General features: G+C 45.4%; 1 protein-coding gene across 1 annotated transcript in view; it reads left to right on the plus strand.

Moving 5' to 3' along the window:
- Positions 1-18,468, plus strand: part of LOC147451928 (protein IQ-DOMAIN 6-like) — a 42,793-nt gene that overhangs the window by 21,898 nt on the left and 2,427 nt on the right. Inside the window, exons 3-5 of the mRNA XM_086517804.1 lie at positions 8,755-8,946; positions 9,045-9,272; positions 9,350-9,463. Of these exons, the coding sequence (XP_086373930.1) occupies positions 8,755-8,946; positions 9,045-9,272; positions 9,350-9,463 (534 nt within the window). The remainder of the gene's footprint in view (positions 1-8,754; positions 8,947-9,044; positions 9,273-9,349; positions 9,464-18,468) is intronic.

The following is an 18,468-nucleotide window of genomic DNA, read 5'->3' on the forward strand; positions in this document are numbered from 1 at the left end:
ACGTTTCACTCATGAATGAGCACGAATGTATGCGGATTGTTCATGACAAGCTGAAAAGTATATATGTAAGGAAGTCACATTTCATGTCTCTTCCTTGGCATGACACAGTTTTTGAACGAGCACATGAAAGTATGAGCACCAAGCATGGGCATTTCCGTTGTGAATTGCCACAGTTGATTGCTCTAGATCATAAGAGAAAGATTCGATCTCATTGTTTGCGTGTATGTGGTGAACGGTTTGGCACTCCGTCTATTCGTTCACCTACGTTGCATGCACAGTCTTTGAGGAAGACAAGATTTTTTCCACTCACTTTACATGGAATAGGTATGTTCATGGTTTTGTGTTGGAAGTGGTTTCATGAATTTTCAGCCATGGAGATTCTTGAAGAAGGAAGAAACATGACTCTAGACGAAGTTGACGCATCGAAGGAGCCACAAAAGACTTTGTGTTGCTTTTGGCGCGGCCCAAAGAAGCAAGTTTTGCACACCTTTTTGAAGTTCAAGTACCGCACGACCCATACATCAGAGTAGGCCAGCGAAGAGTCCCTTCCAAGATTTCGGATGCTATTGGTGATCTCCCTCGACGCCATACAGTTCGGTACCAGTACCTCACTTTGAAAAGGAGGGGATGTCACGTGACACATCCAACCCTATGTGTCCGTGGACAAGCTACAGCATGATCAGGGTTCAATCAGTCGAGTCAGTCTAGAATTAGAAGTGATCTGGCACTTTTGTGAGTCTATTCGTAGACCGTGTATGCCCAGTCACTTAGCATAGATGCATATCCTCTGGTTGCACACAACATGATCATCAGTATTCCCATCAGAATCCATTAGAATCAGTTAGGGAATTTTCCAATGCATTTAGCCTATTTTACCTATTTTTGACATTTTTCACTTATTAATTTAAGTGACTTTCCAACAAAAGTAGGTAGGGCAATTTGGGTAAGAAATTATATAAGCAAACCAAAGTTAGCACTAAATGGCAGAAGAGGCAACAAGAGCCAAGCTCAGCAGACAACTTCTCACCAGAACCTTGGCGGTTTCCCCCTCCAAGCAAGATCCCAAGCCTTGGCGTTTTCTCCAAGCGGCATACCTAGCGTTTTCTTCATCTAGCACTATCGCCAGTAGTACCCAGTCACTAGCGTTTTTGCATCAGATTTGTATCGCCAGCAACACCCAGCCATCTAGCGTTTTTGCAAGGACCAGCTTTGCTAGTGTTTTTGATCATCAGCTACAATAGCGTTTTTGGTTTCCAGCAACAGATAAGGGTAGCAGATTCAGCCCATGAAGAAGTAGCAGATTCAACCCAGAAAGACCTCAGTTTTCAGCCATGCTGAACCATCAGTTTTTAACCATGAAGAACGTCAGTTTTCAGCCCTAAACCTGCAGATTTTCAGCGACAAAGACCCGCAGAAAACAGCCCCCCAAATCAGCGTTTTGGACTAATCGCAGATTTCAGCCCATAGCGTTTTTGGACAGTAGTAAAAAGATTGCAGATTTCAGCCCTGAGGTGGACTTCGTCATCACCGTCGTCATCGTCGACATAGCCTAGACTTGCATCAGTCACTTGCATTCCATTTGTACCAGATTGGGCAATCATAAGTAGACCACTCTCGCCGACGAGAGTGGGGCCTTCGGAGGAGGGTTTTACAAAGTCTCTGGTGTCGTATCTCTCTTCTCTCTCTATCTCTCAGTCTCATACACTTGCACGCACAGTGTCCATTCACTTTGTTTGTGATCATAGCATTCTCTCATTAAGAACGGAAGGCTCTACCTCCCATAACAAAAGGAACCTTGAGGACAGTTCGGAGCACTCATCTTGAGCGAAGCGCAAACAATCATTCCGCTGCACCTAACATGAATTGTGAACTGTTTTGAAGTGAATCTCTGCTGTGTCGCGGTAGAATCTTGACTTGGGGTGTCCAAGTTTGTTACAAGCCGTCCTTCACGAACCTCGCCTTCTCACAACTCTAAGTGTAGTGCAATGCAAGGCGTTAATGGGAGCGCATATAGAGGAGCCTCGCAGAGGCCGGAGTAGCGTGTAGCGATTAATAGATGTGTAGCGATTAGTAGACGTGCGTCGCCTTCCGGCTTGATCAGGGTTGACACTTACGGTCACGTACGATGGTTACATGTATGAAGACGTGCGATACTAATTGAACTAAAAAAAATGAAGACGTGCGATACTAATTGAACTTAAAAAAATTAGACATACGTTGATGTAACGTACGATGCAAAAAAAAAAAATCATACATCTTTAGAGCCTATAGTCTACTATGAGTCGTGACATAGACCTTAGTACTCAGTATTAAGTACTTACAACTTAAAAGTGAAGTCTTACAAGCTAGAACATGAAAGATTTGGCCATGGACATTGGAAACGGCAATGTTTGAAAAAAGAAGATTATGATTGCATTTGATTTAAGTAGAGAGTCGAGGCTCGAGAGATACAAGTGACAAAAGTAGTACAAAAAAGTAGTGACACAACTCATAGTCTTATGGCCCATGGGTGCAAACTTTAAAGCATAAAGAGAGTCCTAAGTGCTCATATCGCTCTCATCATTGGAGTTGTGGTCCGAGCTTGAGCTAGAGCTATGTAGATAAAGTAAAGTTACACTGTAGATAAATCATAACACTAGGTAGTTACTAGCGTGAATTGTTTACCTTGAACCATCGGGTGCTCCATCAAGAATGGTGGATCTCTCAATCTCCTTGTAAGCCTCCTCCATGAAGTGGTAAAGGAGACCTATGGTAGACCCTTCCATGTTGGTCATCCAAAGCACCCTATACAATGGTAAGGCCACAATGACAAGACCCTTGACGGCTTGCCAAAACTCCTTCAAGCAAAGCTGTAGGATGTCACAATCAGTGACGTGGCACAACCCTAGATACACCACATCCAATGGGTAGCAGACCGGACACTCCCATTCTGGCAGGAATTACCCAGCAAGGTTGACGTGGCAGTGTACAGGAGCTTCGAGAAATCGCGACGCGATTTACGCTGAGAATGTTGACATGGCTGACGGCTGAGAATTGCTGACGTGGCAGTCATTGTACGGTAGGGCCCGCTTTTTGCGGGGATGCTTTTTGTGTGGATAGTCTGGCGGCAACTTTTCTTTTTGCTGGCTACGGAATTGGCAAAGATAGAGAGAGAGATTTTTATTTAAGCCTTGTTTTATTCTCTCAAGAGAGAGAGCTAGTGAGAGAGGAACAACTTTTTATTTTCAGCTTTTGGAGCTCTGCTTTTGGCATCCCTTGTAAACTCTTTAAATAAGTGGGCAGGCCTCCCACTCTGCAGAGCATTTGGATGCAGAGTTTGAGAGTGAGCGCCTGCCTACACTCTTGTACTTTGAACACAGATTAATACAAAAAGAAATACCGAAAGGGGCGCCAGTCTTTGGGGCCAATATCTCTAGGCACAAAACTCCGCTGGGCCAGTGTCGAATCAACTGTGAACTGTTTTGAAGTGATTGTTTGTGGTGTCGTGGTGGATTCTCGACTTGGAGTGTTCAAGTCTGTTACAGTGGTATCAGAGCAGGGCCGATTTCTCTTCTACAGGAAATCCGATCCTTTTTATGCGGCACTCATGGCTTCTGGCAGAGATGAGTTGACTTCCTCTACATCCGGAGATGCGGGAAGAGATCACAACGAAGATTCACGCGAGTAGTATAGCCCGCCTCAGCCTACTCAGGCGGAGCTCGAAGAGATGGAGCGTCGACGATTGATCGGCGATGCAACAAAGATGATGCTTAATTTTGCGAAGGACCCAAAATTTGCAAAGTATATGAGTGAGACCTCTTTCGATGAGATGCACACGCAGTGGCGGCAGACCACAAATCCACCCCTCAAACCGGCTCTCAAGAAACCTCCAACTCCTAGGATGTACACAGAGCAAGAATTAGAAGAGGTGGTTGATGCACGAATTGCTCAGCTTTTTGACGCACAGAACAAAGCTAAAAAGCACGACAAAAAGCAGAAGAAAGGCGTTGACTTCTCGGGTTATTTGGGTCGTCAGTCTACATTTGAATCGGCAAGAAAGCAAAAGAAGTGTGTTCGATTTGAAGGAGTACCCAGTTCTTCTTCTTCTTCTTCTTCTGGCAGTTCTTCTAGCTCCTCTGATTCGAGCAAGATAACAGAAAAGGCAAAAAGCGAAGCAAAAAGCAAAGCTTCGGAAAGGGCAAGAGAAAGGCAAAGAAGCCTAAATCTTGCCCAGTGGTTGACAGTTCTACAGAGGACTCGTCTTCAGATAGTTCAGACTCTGACGCCAGTAGCTTTTAAGCAAAGAAGAAGAATTTTTATAAAGCCAACCAATATGACTTTTTGAAAGACAAAAGCAAGAAAGTCCGAGAGTTTAAGGAAGGTCGACAGTCAATTAAATTTGACACGTTTTCTGGTTATAGAGATGCTTCAAAGGCTTTGTCTTTTATATAGCAGTTTGACACAGCTTTCTTAGGAGGGCGTTACTCAGAGCACTCTAAGATTCGGAGGGCTACCTCTTACTTTAAGGGGAATGCTCGAACTTGGTGGTCCACGCTTCTCTTAAACAAGACAGCGCCAGTTAAATGGTTGAAATTCAAAAGGCTTTTTATTTCTTCTTGGCTGACTCGAGAGTATGAACGCGACATACGAACTACATGGAACCATCTACGGATGACCAAGAAGGATACAGTGGACGCTTATTGCGAGAGATTTTGGAGCTCTTTTCTACCTGCCTCTTCATTTAAGAAGATCTCGTTCAAGGAACAGATTGAGCGGTTCAGCAGCTTTTGGAAAGTGCGGCGCACTTTACGCTGAGAATGCCGACGGCTGACAACTGCTGACGTGGCAGTCACTGTAGGCAGGGCCCGCTTTTTGCGGGGATGCTTTTTGCGTGGATAGTCTGGCGGCAGCTTTTCTTTTTGCTGGCTACGCAATGGGCAAAGATATCTCTCTCTCTCTCTCTCTCTCTCTCTCTCTCTCTCTATATATATATATATATATATATATATATATATATATATATATATATATAGAGAGAGAGAGAGAGAGAGAGAGAGAGAGAGAGAGAGAGAGAGAGAGAGAGAGAGCTTTTTATTTAAGCCTTGCTTTATTCTCTCAAGAGAGAGAGCTAGTGAGAGAGGAACAACTTTTTATTTTCAGCTGTTGGGGCTCTGCTTTTGGCATCCCTTGTAAACTCTTTAAATAAGTGGGCATGCCTCCCACTCTACAGAGCATCTGGAGGCAGAGTCTGAGAGTGAGCGCCTGCCTACACTCTTGTACCTTGAACACAGATTAATACAAAAAGAAATACCGAAAGGGGCGCTGGTCTTTGGGGCCAATATCTCTAGGCACGGAACTCCGCCGGGCCAGTGTCGAATCAATTGTGAACTGTGGGTTGTTTTGAAGTGATTGTTTGTGGTGTCGCGGTAGATTCTCGACTTGGACTGTCCAAGTCTGTTACATTGGATGGCCTTTGCATCTTGTTGGGTTGGTTGTGTCTCTCTTTCCATCCATGCTTTGAACTCATCCGAGACCATTGTCTTTTGCAAGTTGGTTTGCACATCATTGAGGTGCTCAAGGAGGAGCCACATAGCGGCAAAGTTTGTTGCGGAAGTCTTCTTCAACTCCAAGTCGGAGTAAGTGCGATATATCGTAAGTACTCTCACCTTTTTGTTGATGAAGTTGACGATTGAGAGGGCTTGGGTTAGAATGTCCTTCACCCACGGTAGGTCGCCAATGTCCTCGAAGAGGAGGTCAATGCAATGAGATGCACATGGAGTCCTTACTATGTGTGGATACTCCACCTCTAGCTTTCTGGCCATGGAAGCACAATTGGAGGCATTGTCGGTGATTACTTGAATGATGTTGCTTGGACCGATCTACATATGGAGAAAAAGGAAAATGAGAAGAGCCAAGGCAAAAGACAAAATTGAAAATAGTAGATACTTGAAAGTGGAAACATAAATTTTTACTTCTTTTATGGCTTGACGGATGTGGTGGTATATGAAGGCAGCCGTGACCTTTTTCCCCTTGCTCCCACATCAACCGCTCACAAGAAGTAGATGCCAAGAGGGCATGAGACAAGGATATTAATGATGCCCCTCTTCTTGCGGTCACTCCATCCATCGGTGAGAATAGAGCATCCATACTTTTCCCATCCGGCAGCACGGGGTCAAGAGACTCGTCGATTTGTGCCCTCTCTTCATCAAGATTCTTGGTGCGCATGTCATGGTATGACACTCCCATCCACCCCTCACATGGACCAACCGCGGCAATAGCCTTCACCATGCGTTTCCAACGGTCCGTGTGAAGAATATGGAAAGAGAGATTGTACTCGATGATGGTGCATGCAATCTCTATCTCCGCTTGCCGTTGCCTCTCTTTGAGGAAAGACAAAGGACCGGAACTTCCACCCACCGCTTGTGCAAGAGTACCTTGCTTTGGAGGCCGCCCACCATGACTTTTTTTGAGACGCTACCTCCGTCTCAAAGAAGAGCCATGATAGCGGTGCCGGATGCAATGGACATTGAGGGAGAAGCATCCTCTCCCGAATCGGAGACATCATGGTCGGGCAGCACCACCTCCTCCGATGCCTTTGCAACCCCCTTGCACGTCTTCAAGGGGAGATACTTTGCTTTGCACTCTTGGAGGAAGTCGTCGGGGATATTCGGGCAAGGGCCCGCTTGCCCTCCCATCTTGGTCAAGTGGATGATAAGGCGGGTGGTGGGTGGCGCTTGAGGTCATGGTCTTGGAGCAATATTTGCAATACCATTTGCAACCATTTTGCTTACTCTTCACCCTTTCAAAGTAGCAGCAATGCTTCATGAAGGCTTCATGAAGAGCGGGCGGCATTATGAAGAGCTTAAAAGTTGAGAGTGATGGCGAGTTTGAACTTTGAAGGAGATGGGAAGTGGGGAGAGAAATTGAGAGTGATGAAGAGCTTGAAGGAGATGAGGAGTGATGAGAGAACTTGAGAGTGATGGAGAGTTTGAAGATGGATAGTGAGGAGAGTGATGGAGGGCTTGAAGGAGATGAAGGTAGAGTGATGGAGAATCGAGATGAAGGGAGCTTGAAGGAATAATGGAGAGCTTGAAGGAGATGAAGGGAGCTTGAAGCCTTGATGGAGTGTGGGGCTTGAAGACTTGATGAATGGAGAGAGCTTGAGTAGGGGGCTTGATGAAGGAGAGAGCTTGAGGGAGATATGGAGGAGAAGAGAGGGTGGGTAACCTTATATAGGTTTTAAGGGCAAAGGGAGAGGAGGGTTAAAGGGAGATGTATCATGTGGAGAGAGAGAGAGAGAGAGAGAGAGAGAGAGAGAGAGAGAGAGAGAGAGAGAGAGAGAGAGAGAGAGAGAGAGAGAGAGAGAAATGAAATGAAATGAAATGTTATATTAACGTCTTCAAAAGGACAAAGTGACCTATGAGACCAGAAAGTTACAATGCGGTGTATCTGATACAAAGTCAGATTAACAAAATAAATTAAACTAGGATAACAAAATATAAATACTGCGGGATCCTAAACTAAGCAGAAGACAATATGGGAGGGGAGTAGAGATCCATCTTCATCTGCACTCTGGACGACGAAAGAGTATGGCTTGAATTTTTTGCCATAGCCTCCTTCGAAATTGTGTAGCTCCTCTCCTCCCTCAGGGTCGTCTAGATCTCCCTAGCTCCAATGCTTGGTCTATGAGAATGCCAGTAGTGCGGGTAGACCTCTCCACCGTCGCTGAGAGAGAGAGAGAGAGAGAGAGAGAGAGAGAGAGAGAGAGGCTTGAGCAAATCATGCACATTGCATATGGCATATGCACTATAGGCCTATGGCATGCCCCAAGGCTCCAAACGGCCCCTAACGTTCATAAACTTCAAAATCTGCAGCCCGCTCAAACGGTCAAAAAGTCTGCCAACGGTCCTTTTTTTTCCATCGGACGACTACCGTATGGAACATACGGAACGTACAGAACGCACGGGACTGGACGGACGTACGGAACGTTCCGTACGTGGTACGATTACAACCCTGCACTCCACACGGACACCATCTCACCCCTACCCTTCCATGATGGCTAGTCCTGTTCCCACTGGTCACCCCGAGACGTAGCCATGATCCCCACATAAGCCCCAGAACCTGCGTGGTATGCCATCCGCCGGCGGCGCATCGCATCTGACGTGGAACGCCCCGTCATTGTGCCAGGCCTGCCATGTGGCTCCACCTCGAACGCCCTTGTTGCTGGGTTAACGTTGATTTACCGCGCATCCGCCGTGCCCCGCACCCATCCAACCGCCACGTGGACGCCCCCATTTTATGGTGAATAACATTAATTGCATCATCTTCTTGGGCTCTTTCTTAGATAGTTGGCTTCGTTTTATTCTATAATGTGCAATCGTGTTTCTGTGGTACACACAGATATGTTACTTGCTCATACTTCTGCCATTCTCAAGAAGACACCGCATGTCGAGGCTAAGGTCCATGCCCTTGGCTTTTCCTCTGACTTGCTTTTTAATTGAGTTGAGCTCCTCAGTACAGGCAAGTACTTGGATGGAGTCGTACTATACTTATTCTTTTACTGTCAGCTTGAGTCTGCAGGTCTTGCAAGCACTGTTGTATGTGCCACTGTGGTGGTAACAAGTATGTTTTTTTGTAATATGTGCTTGCTTTTTGGTAAAGTCTTGAACTTTTAAGAGGACTTCTGCTGTTAGCTTCTTGTGGCTTTGCTGCAAAGACATGGCAATTGGCTGTCATGGATGAATGCTCACTTTATGATCTTCCTAACTTTTGCAGGATGAAATCTCAGCAGACAAAAAGCCAAATAGGTGGAAATTGTGGAAATCCTTCAATTTTATTGGCAGAAAGTTTAGTCATTCTGAAAGAGAGGCTGGTAAAAAGAAAGGGCTAGGTGGCGTTGGGAAGAATGGGATGGTTCAACAAGAGAGAGCAGCTATTCGTATCCAAACTGCATTTCGTGTTTTTCTGGTTGGTTATGCGCCGTTTTGATAAGCAGACAAAGATTCATAATTTATAGCTATAATGCAAGTTTTTATTTTTTGATGTATTTGAAATGCTGCAAGCAGGCAAAAAAAGCACTCCGTGCCTTGAAAGGGCTTTTGCGTCTCCAGGCTGCAATCACTGGGCATGATACCCCCAAACAATCATCTGTGAGCCTTCATTGCATCCACGTCTTTGTGCGAGTCCAAGCGAGAATCCATAGACAACGAGCTGGTAAAAGTGGAGATGCTTTAGGGTTGCCTGAGCAAGATGCTCCTAGTCTTGTTGTAGACAAATGTAGAGCAGAACCTGAGGTAATTAATTATGTAGCTTATGGATGTCAGCTATCAGGTATGTTACCGTTGCTAACTGATTACATGCCCTTTTACAGATGGAGTGGTGCAATGCACTTGGAACAGTTGAAGAAATTCAGGCCAAGGAGCAGCAACGACAAATGGCAGCAATTAAGCGGGAGCGAGCTATTGCTTATGCTTTCTGCAATAAAGTAATCTTGCAAATTGATTTTTCTTCATGCAATTAGTATTCATGATAAGCCATGCTCTTTGGCGCTTTATTGCAGTGTGTGCATGCACCCATATCCATGACTGTATGCGCCATGCAGTGCAGATTGTTAGGTTTTTAAACTTTTGTACTAGAGTTTACTTTTTAGGATGGACAATTGTGAGTGTGGGTGGTAGGCTTGATTTTGGCTGATCAGGCCCTACATCTCCAGAACCATAACACAAACTCAGAATGCAGGCTTTGGTATTAGTGCATGCAGGTTTATGTGGTGTGTGTGGGCTGGGGGGGGAGGCAGGGGAGTTGGGGGCGGGTGTGGTTTACAGAAACCTTGGTACAAACAGTCTTCTCGCCAGGCTTATTTCCTCTTTCAAAAGAGAATCAAAATTGTTAATGATGTGATTAAGATAACAGACCCACTCTTCCATTTTCCGTGGCCTCCAGCAATGGTTTGGGTACGAATTACATACCGGGGACTTGGTCTTTCAGATTTCTTTATGTCTCCGCACTTGTTTTTTGGGTGGTATTTTTCTAAAGCAGTTCTGGTCATTTGGTGAAGTCTCTTCATCTTTTTCAGTGTGCCGTTCTTTATTTGGCTCAGATCCTGGATGTTTTGACAGGGAAGCAAGGGTAGAGACAAGGCAAGCAGCTTGTCCTTGTTTCTCGAAGGAGGGAGAGACCAGCGACCAATAGTGGGGAGCAGCCTTATGATGTGAGTGTTTCATTGTAGTCTTGTGAGACTCCAGCTGCAAGCTCACAAGTTTTGAGACTCTGGATTTGGATACTCCTCAGTGTCACAAGTGTGTGACGTGGCATGCCCAATGGGAAGGACTGGCCGAGAGGACAAATGGGTTAGAGTTAAAAACTCCAACCCAGAAGAATTGGTAAGATATGGCCAAGGGGCCTAGGGGGTTAGTATTTTAAAAGCCTAACCCCTACTGACGTGGAGAGCACTGGCCGAGGGGCCTTAACCCTAAAAATACGAAAGCGAAATATGGCTGCAGATCTTCGTAAATTGCATTGACATGCTGACATGGCAGGTTAAACGGAATTTCGCGTTGTGCGCAAGACTCCTATGACATTTATAGTCACTTTCTCCTTGTTGTCCAAATTTTTAGCATAGTGTCGGACGAGGTGATCTATTGCACCTCTGTCATAGAATCCAAATATTTTCATTCGCTGGCACTTGTTTGGATAGACTTGTGCCCAATGGTCACCTCCATATTCATACCATGGACCTTCCAATAGGGCAGCTAGTGCTGCTCCCATTGGTTGTCCTATCCTAGGAGGATATCCTCTAGGTTTGTAATTCTTATTTGCTAGAACATGTGTATTTTCATTATCGTAGATGAAATGACAAAAGTATGAAGGTCTCATTAAGTCATTTGTATCTATGTTTCATGACCTTTCCTGTGGATACATGTGATGATAAAAGGGTTCTAATCACACTTAATCATATATTGCATGTATATTTGGTATGCAATCGAGGACGTTTGCGATTTCAAGAGGGGGGTATGTCATGAGGCTGTGGCAACCACTATCCTTAGTTGTTGGTTTCTTTCCCTTGATTTTCTTTAATTTTTGGGACCCCTTTTTGAAGTCACAAATGGCCGAACATTGTGTGGCCAGTGTGAAATGGTCGACAGCCGAGAGTTTCACTTGTAGTCGGGAAGGGCAGGTCGCCATGAGATGGTTGGGCCAATCGGCACGGGAATCCGAGCAATAAAAGCGCAAAAGAGGCAAACTAGACACATGGCGGCTCTAGAGCAACTTGCCAGGCTCATCCCAAGAGGGGGCGCCCATTTTGAGAGAGGGGGCTGATTTCTAGCTTCATAAGTGGACTACAATGTGTGTGAGAGTAGTGGGGTGTAGGTGATCACAGCTTTAATGGAAAGCTTGCCTTCTCCCTTGCTCTATGTAGCATGATGATTCCACTCTCGTGCATCTCTCCCCCCCTTTGAATACAGAAACGTGATGCCCCGCTCAAGGGCTTGTCATCTGTATGTACAGTTGTGTGGGTTCATGCGTGATTGCCGAAGCAAGAGCCTCTTGCAGAGGTATTGGGTTAGCTAATTGCTAATCCCGTGCAGGTACATGTGAATTCAAAGAGATTTCACGCGAGAAATCTTGTCTGATTCAAAGGGCAAGTAGACCTACAAGTGTGGGAGCTCGAGGGCTTGCTACGGATGCGACCAGCACGTGAAACGAAGCCCAAAACAGTAAAATACGGTCACGTGACACATCCCAACCCTATGTGTCCGTGGACAAGCTACACCACAGCAGGGTTCAATCAATTCAATCAAGTCTAGATTAGCAGTGATCTGGCACTTTTGTGAGTCTATTCGTAGACCGTGCATGTCCAGTCACTTAGCATAGATGCATATCCTCCGGTTGCACAGAGCATGATCATCGGAATTCCCATCAGAATCCATTAGCATCAGTTAGGGGAATTTTCCAGTGCATTTAGCCTATTTTCCTATTTATTGGGATTTTCACTTAATATTTTTAAGTGACTTTCCAACAAAAGTAGGTAGGGCAATTTTGCTAAGTTAATATATAAACAAACCAAGTTAGCACTAAATGGCAGAAGAGGCAGCAGGAGCACCTTGCTCAACAGGCAACTTCTCAACAAGACCGACCCCCGCGACTACTCTGACGTTTTCTCCGCAGAAGACCTAGCGTTTTTGCATCAGATCAGCCTTGGCGATTTGTGCACAGCAGATCAGCCCCGGCGTCATCACGACACAGCAGATCAGCCTAGCGTTCTTGCATTTGCAGAACCCCGGCGACAGAAGGACCAATTTCAGCCCCTGGCGTTTTTGGATTTCAGCAGCAAATTAAGACCGGCATTATTCACCTAAAGTGTAGCAGATTCAGCCCGTAAAGACCATCAGTTTTCAGCCCTAAGAAACCTCATTTTTCAGCCAAGAAAACGCAGCCAAAACAGTCATTTTCAGCCACCGAAACAGTCCCGAAATTCAGCGATTAGAAGAACTCAGATTTCAGCCATCAAGTCGTCGTTGTCATCACCGTCGTCGTCATCGGCATAGTCCAAGTTGCATAGTCCATTGCATACGCATTGTACACCTTTGTGCAATCAAAGTAGACCACTCTCGCCGACGAGAGTGGGCCCTTCGGAGGAGGGTTTTACAACCTCTCGGGTGTCGTATCTCTTCTCTCTCCTTCTCTCAGTCTCATTCACTTGCACGCACAATCCACTCACTTTGTTCGTGACCACAGCACCCTACAAGACGGAAAGCTCTCTCTTTCCCTAAGAACTAAAAGGAACCTTGAGCGATAAAGATCACTAATCTTGAGAAAAAACAACATTCATTCCGCTGCACCCAACATTGGTATCAAAGCTTTGGATGTGTTCTGCATTACTCAAGGAAAGAACCACAAGAACCACAATAAATTTTTTTACTTGTTGTGATCGCACGAACCCAAGTTTACTTGGGCGTGGCGATTCCTAATCGTGTTTTGTTGAAGAGTAACAGGAATCCCAAGAAAGAAGGGCTTGTCCAGCCTCCCCTTGTGTCTCTTTTCACTCATTGAGAGCGGACCGTGCACTTAGCGGCCGGCCAATCGACGTGAGGTGGGAAAAAGCAACCTTGTTGTGAGCGCAAGGCCGCCAAGGGGTGCGCCTGTAGAAAGGAGTAGAACTCGGGTGAAGAGAAGATCCTTCTCCAATGCGATTTGCAAGCGACAGAACACCTCAAGATCCTCAAGAACCCAAGATTCTCACGAATCAAGGACCTCAAGAACCTCAAGACCCTCAAGAACCCAAGTTCCTCGTGAACTTAAGAACCCAAGACCCGCAAGAACCCAAGTTCCTCATGAACTTAAGAACCCACAAGAACCCACGATTGCAGAATGGTCATCACTCGAAGCGGAATGGATACTTCGCTTGGAGGTGATGAGCATGAGAGAGGCGAAGAAGAATTTTCCCCACCAGGTGGTTTTTCCGACCCTTCCTCATCTACGACAAAGATTGCACTAACTAGAAAGAAAAGCCTACGAAGAAGACATGGCAACCATCGAGCGTAAGTACCAAGAAAGAAGGGCAGCCATAGAAGCATAATTTTATCGCGAGAACAAAGCACAAATGCAAGAGTTATTGCGACTCTTTTCTCAAGCTAAGGCACAGATGCAACAGAATCGGAAAAAGGAGATTCTCTCAGTCTCTCTTTCTCCACAGCATGACTCACAGGAATTGCATGATGAGAAGCATGATGAATTGAATGATAATGATTTGCATGATGATTTGAAGCACAATGATAAGCATGATGATTTGGATGCCAATGATTTGTATAATGATTTGGATGACAATGACAAGCATGATGATTTGGATGAAAAAGACAAGCATGATGAATTGCATAAAGATGATGTGATTGTTCACAAGGATGACGTGTTAGTTGATGTTTTCTTTAGCAAAGCTAACCTCGTTGTAGAATCGATCAGTCATCAAGAATCGATCTTGGCTTTTGAGTCGAGGTCCACAGATCCCCCACAAGAAGATTCAATAGACCCCGAAGAACCGATCTTGGCTCTCGAGCCTTGGTCCGAAGAACCCTCACAGGAAGTATTGTGTGTTCGCCTGATTGATACGCACGCATTGTTCGAGTGTTTCATTCGTGACGGTTTCCTGTATTTTAGTCAACATCGTTATGTGATCCCTTTTCCTAGGCATGACATATTGTATGTTGAGCACGTTTCTATCATGGATGAGCATGAATGTATGCGGATTGTTCATGAAAAGCTGAAAAGTTAATATGTAAGGAAGTCACATTCCATGTCTCTTCCTTGGCATGACACAGTACCCGAAAGATCGCATGATAGTATGAGCACCAAGCATGGGCATTTCCATTGTGATTTGCCACAGTTGATTGATTTCGATCAAACAGAAAAGATTCGATCGCATTGGTTGCATGTGTTTGATGAACGGGTTGTCACTCCGTCTCTATGTTCATCTACATTGCATGCACAGTCTTTAGAGAAGAAAAGATTTTTTCCCTTCACTTTACATGGAATGGGTATGTTCATGGTTTTGTGTTGGAGATGGTTTCAGGAATTTTCAGCCATGGAGATTCTTGAAGACGAAAGAAGCAGTTCTCTAGATGAAGTTGACGCAAGAAAGGAGATTCAGAAGACTTTGTATCGCTTTCGGCGCGGCCCAAAGAAGCAAGCATTGCAGACCTTTATGAAGTTCAAGTACCGCTTGACCCACACAACAGAGTGGGCCGGCGAAGAGTCCCTTCCCGGATTCCAGATGCTATTGGCGATCTCCCTCGACGCCATACAGTTCGGTACCAGTACCTCACTTTGAAAAGGAGGGGATGTCACGTGACACATCCCAACCCTATGTGTCCGTGGACAAGCTACACCACAGCAGGGTTTAGTCAGTTCTGTCAAGTCTAGATTAGCATTGATCTGACACTTTTGTGAGTCTATTCGTAGACCGTGCATGTCCAGTCACTTAGCATAGATGCATATCCTCCGGTTGCACACAGCATGATCATCGGAATTCCCATCAGAATCCATTAGCATCAGTTAGGGGAATTTTCCAGTGCATTTAGCCTATTTTCCTATTTATTGGGATTTTCACTTAATATTTTTAAGTGACTTTCCAACAAAAGTAGGTAGGGCAATTTTGCTAAGTTAATATATAAACAAACCAAGTTAGCACTAAATGGCAGAAGAGGCAGCAGGAGCACCTTGCTCAACAGGCAACTTCTCAACAAGACCGACCCCCGCGACTACTCTGACGTTTTCTCCGCAGAAGACCTAGCGTTTTTGCATCAGATCAGCCTTGGCGATTTGTGCACAGCAGATCAGCCCCGGCGTCATCACGACACAGCAGATCAGCCTAGCGTTCTTGCATTTGCAGAACCCCGGCGACAGAAGGACCAATTTCAGCCCCTGGCGTTCAGCAGCAAATTAAGACCGGCATTATTCACCTAAAGTGTAGCAGATTCAGCCCGTAAAGACCATCATTTTTCAGCCCTAAGAAACCTCATTTTTCAGCCAAGAAAACGCAGCCAAAACAGTCATTTTCAGCCACCGACACAGTCCCGAAATTCAGCGATTAGAAGAACTCAGATTTCAGCCATCAAGTCGTCGTCGTCATCATTGTTGTCGTCATCGGCATAGTCTAAGTTGCATAGTCCATTGCATACGCATTGTACACCTTTGTGCAATCAAAGTAGACCACTCTCGCCGACGAGAGTGGGGCCTTCGGAGGAGGGTTTTACAACCTCTCGGGTGTCGTATCTCTTCTCTCTCCTTCTCTTAGTCTCATTCACTTGCATGCACAATCCACTCACTTTGTTCGTGACCACAACACTCTACAAGACGGAAAGCTCTCTCTTTCCCTAAGAACTAAAAGGAACCTTGAGCGATAAAGATCACTAATCTTGAGAAAAAACAACATTCATTCTGTTGCACCTAACAAATACAGCGTGTTGTGTATTTTTGCAAGTTTAGGGTTTTGACCCTAATTGATCCCTAATACCCCTAGGAGCTTCGGGGAAGCGTTGAGATCATGGTATAGGTGATCGGGTGCATTTTCGGGGCAGAAAACAGAGAATTCAGCGTGCCGCAGATTCTCGCCAAGTTCGGGAAAGTGCCTATGCGCCGGGGAAGTCATCTTTTACATGGGGATTTTGTCTGTGAAGCCTCCTATTGCGGTTATGTTGCCGAAACCGGGCTAGGGTAGGCCATTTTCAGCCCGGTAAAAGCGGGACAGCTTGTAGGAACTTACAAGTTTTGTCCCAAGATTTATAAGATTAAAGAAATACCGAAAGGGGCGCCAGTCTTTGGGGCCTACAGGGTGTCATTGTCTGCTTGGTAGCACTCTAGCTACCAATTCGTGGTTTGATTGAAGTGTTAATTCCAATCACAACTAAAGAATCACATTTTCTTTGTAGATTTTCTGGAGAGCTGCATCCTTTTTTAGGCATTGAGCAGGTACCAAAACTATTTGTGGGTTTTCAACCTTACAGGGTCTCATCAGATACAAGAGGCAGAAAATTTTCCTCGAAGTGTGTCGTCAGCATAGCTAGAGGAATTAGTTAATATATCATGCTTTTGGACATGTTTCTACTAATTAAAGGGTCTCTTTGTGTGTGTGTAAGTAAGAGAAAAAATGAAATGAAATGATATATTAACGTCTTCAAAAGGCCAAAATGACCTATGAGACCAAGCCGTTACAACATAGTGAATCTGATACCATGTCCGGAATAAAAAAGAACTGAAACAAAATACAATGTGTAGTACAATGAAAGAAGGGGGGGGGGGGGGGGGGGGGGGGGGGGGAGATATGGTGGAGATCCATCCTCATCTGCACTTTGGACGTCGAGAGAGTATGGTTCGAATCCTCTGCTGTAGTCTCCGTCGATGTCACAGAGAGAGAGAGAGAGAGAGAGAGAGAGAGAGAGAGAGAGAGAGAGAGAGAGAGAGAGAGAGAGAGAGAGAGAGAGAGAGAGAGAGAGAGAGAGAGAGAGAGAGAGAAATGAAATGAAATGATATATTAACGTCTTCAAAAGGCCAAAATGACCTATGAGACCATCAGATACAAAGTGGTGAATCTAATACAATGTCTGAATTACAAGTACAAAAAGTACTGAAAGTAAAAATGAAAACTGAAATGAAGTGTGAAATGTGAAATGTGAAAATGTAGAATAGGCCCTCAATGACAATCTGGGTGTCGTGCTAGAATGCCTCTGATCCTCTGCTGGACTCTCCGTCGATGTAGTGTGCTCCTGTGTCTCGGTCGTGGTCGTCTTGATCTCCCGAGCTCAATCGCCCTATCAATGAGGGTGCCTCTGGTATGAATGCGGGTACAACCCTGTGCTGGTGGTTGGTCTCTTGGCTCCCTCGATCCAAAGAAATCTGTGATCTGTCTCTGCGACTGTCGTACTCCATGTCTCCCCAACAGACTGTCTCTATGTCGGTGTAGCTCAAGTAGATATAAGCCAAGGCATCTCTGGTCCTGATACCTCATGACTCTATCAAGGGGTCCAAAACCCTCCCTGAATAAGCAATGGAAGCGCCCTCGTATCTCATAATACACAGTGCAGTGGCATATGTAGTGTAGCTCTGTCTCTGGCTCTCTACCGCACAGTTGACATATCCTAGACTCTAGTGGTATCCCTCTGAATCTACCCGTCTCAATCTCCAGCTGGTGTGAGGATGTGCGAATTTGACCAATAGCACATCGCAGACCATGAGATAAATGAGTGTCCATGTAGTTCGGACGAGTCACAAACCCATCCCCTGAAAGTTGGAGAAGGTGCTCTTTGTAGAAAGCCATCTTCGTGCCCAACTCCTGTATCGGCTCTACCCATGTCCTCCTGGTGTCCAACTGTATAAGATCCTGACGAATGAGTCTAGTGATCTCCGTCCGTGTGACTGGCAGGGAGGGTGCATCCAGGGAATACTGAAAGGGAAGCAATCTATCCATGCTGAAACCATGCCTCTGAAACCATGAGGTCATCTGTGCATACCAACATGATGCATCTCCCTGCATCGCTAACTGTCTAGAGGACTCAAGAGCCAGTCTAGTATATCTGCCTCTATGTGTATCATCCGGGATATCATAAATACCAAGGGTCTCTCCATGTTCCTCCAACTGTCATGATTCACAAATGGTCCCCAAACTTGGACCCCATAAAGCATAGCTGAAGCAACCAAAGTATCAAAGAGCCATAGTTTTGTTCGTGGTTCTTGAAACTGAACCTGCGAACACATCCTCTCTAGCCCTCCTAATGCCGCATAGGCTCTGGATAGTCTAGTCTCTGCTGCTCTCCTCAGGGTAAACCTCGGTCCCATGAATACCACCCCCAGATATGTATATTCATCTGTGTACTCCACAGTGTCCTGGCCATATACGAGTGTAGGTGCCGATCTCTTGACCCACTGTGGTGTGGTGTTAAACACCATAACCTTGGTTTTACCAAGGTTCACAGACAGTCCACTATCCTCTGCAAAGTT

Source organism: Adiantum capillus-veneris, chromosome 8, assembly GCF_014529385.1.
Source record: "Adiantum capillus-veneris isolate H3 chromosome 8, ASM1452938v2, whole genome shotgun sequence".
In the NCBI taxonomy this organism is placed as follows: domain Eukaryota; kingdom Viridiplantae; phylum Streptophyta; class Polypodiopsida; order Polypodiales; family Pteridaceae; genus Adiantum; species Adiantum capillus-veneris.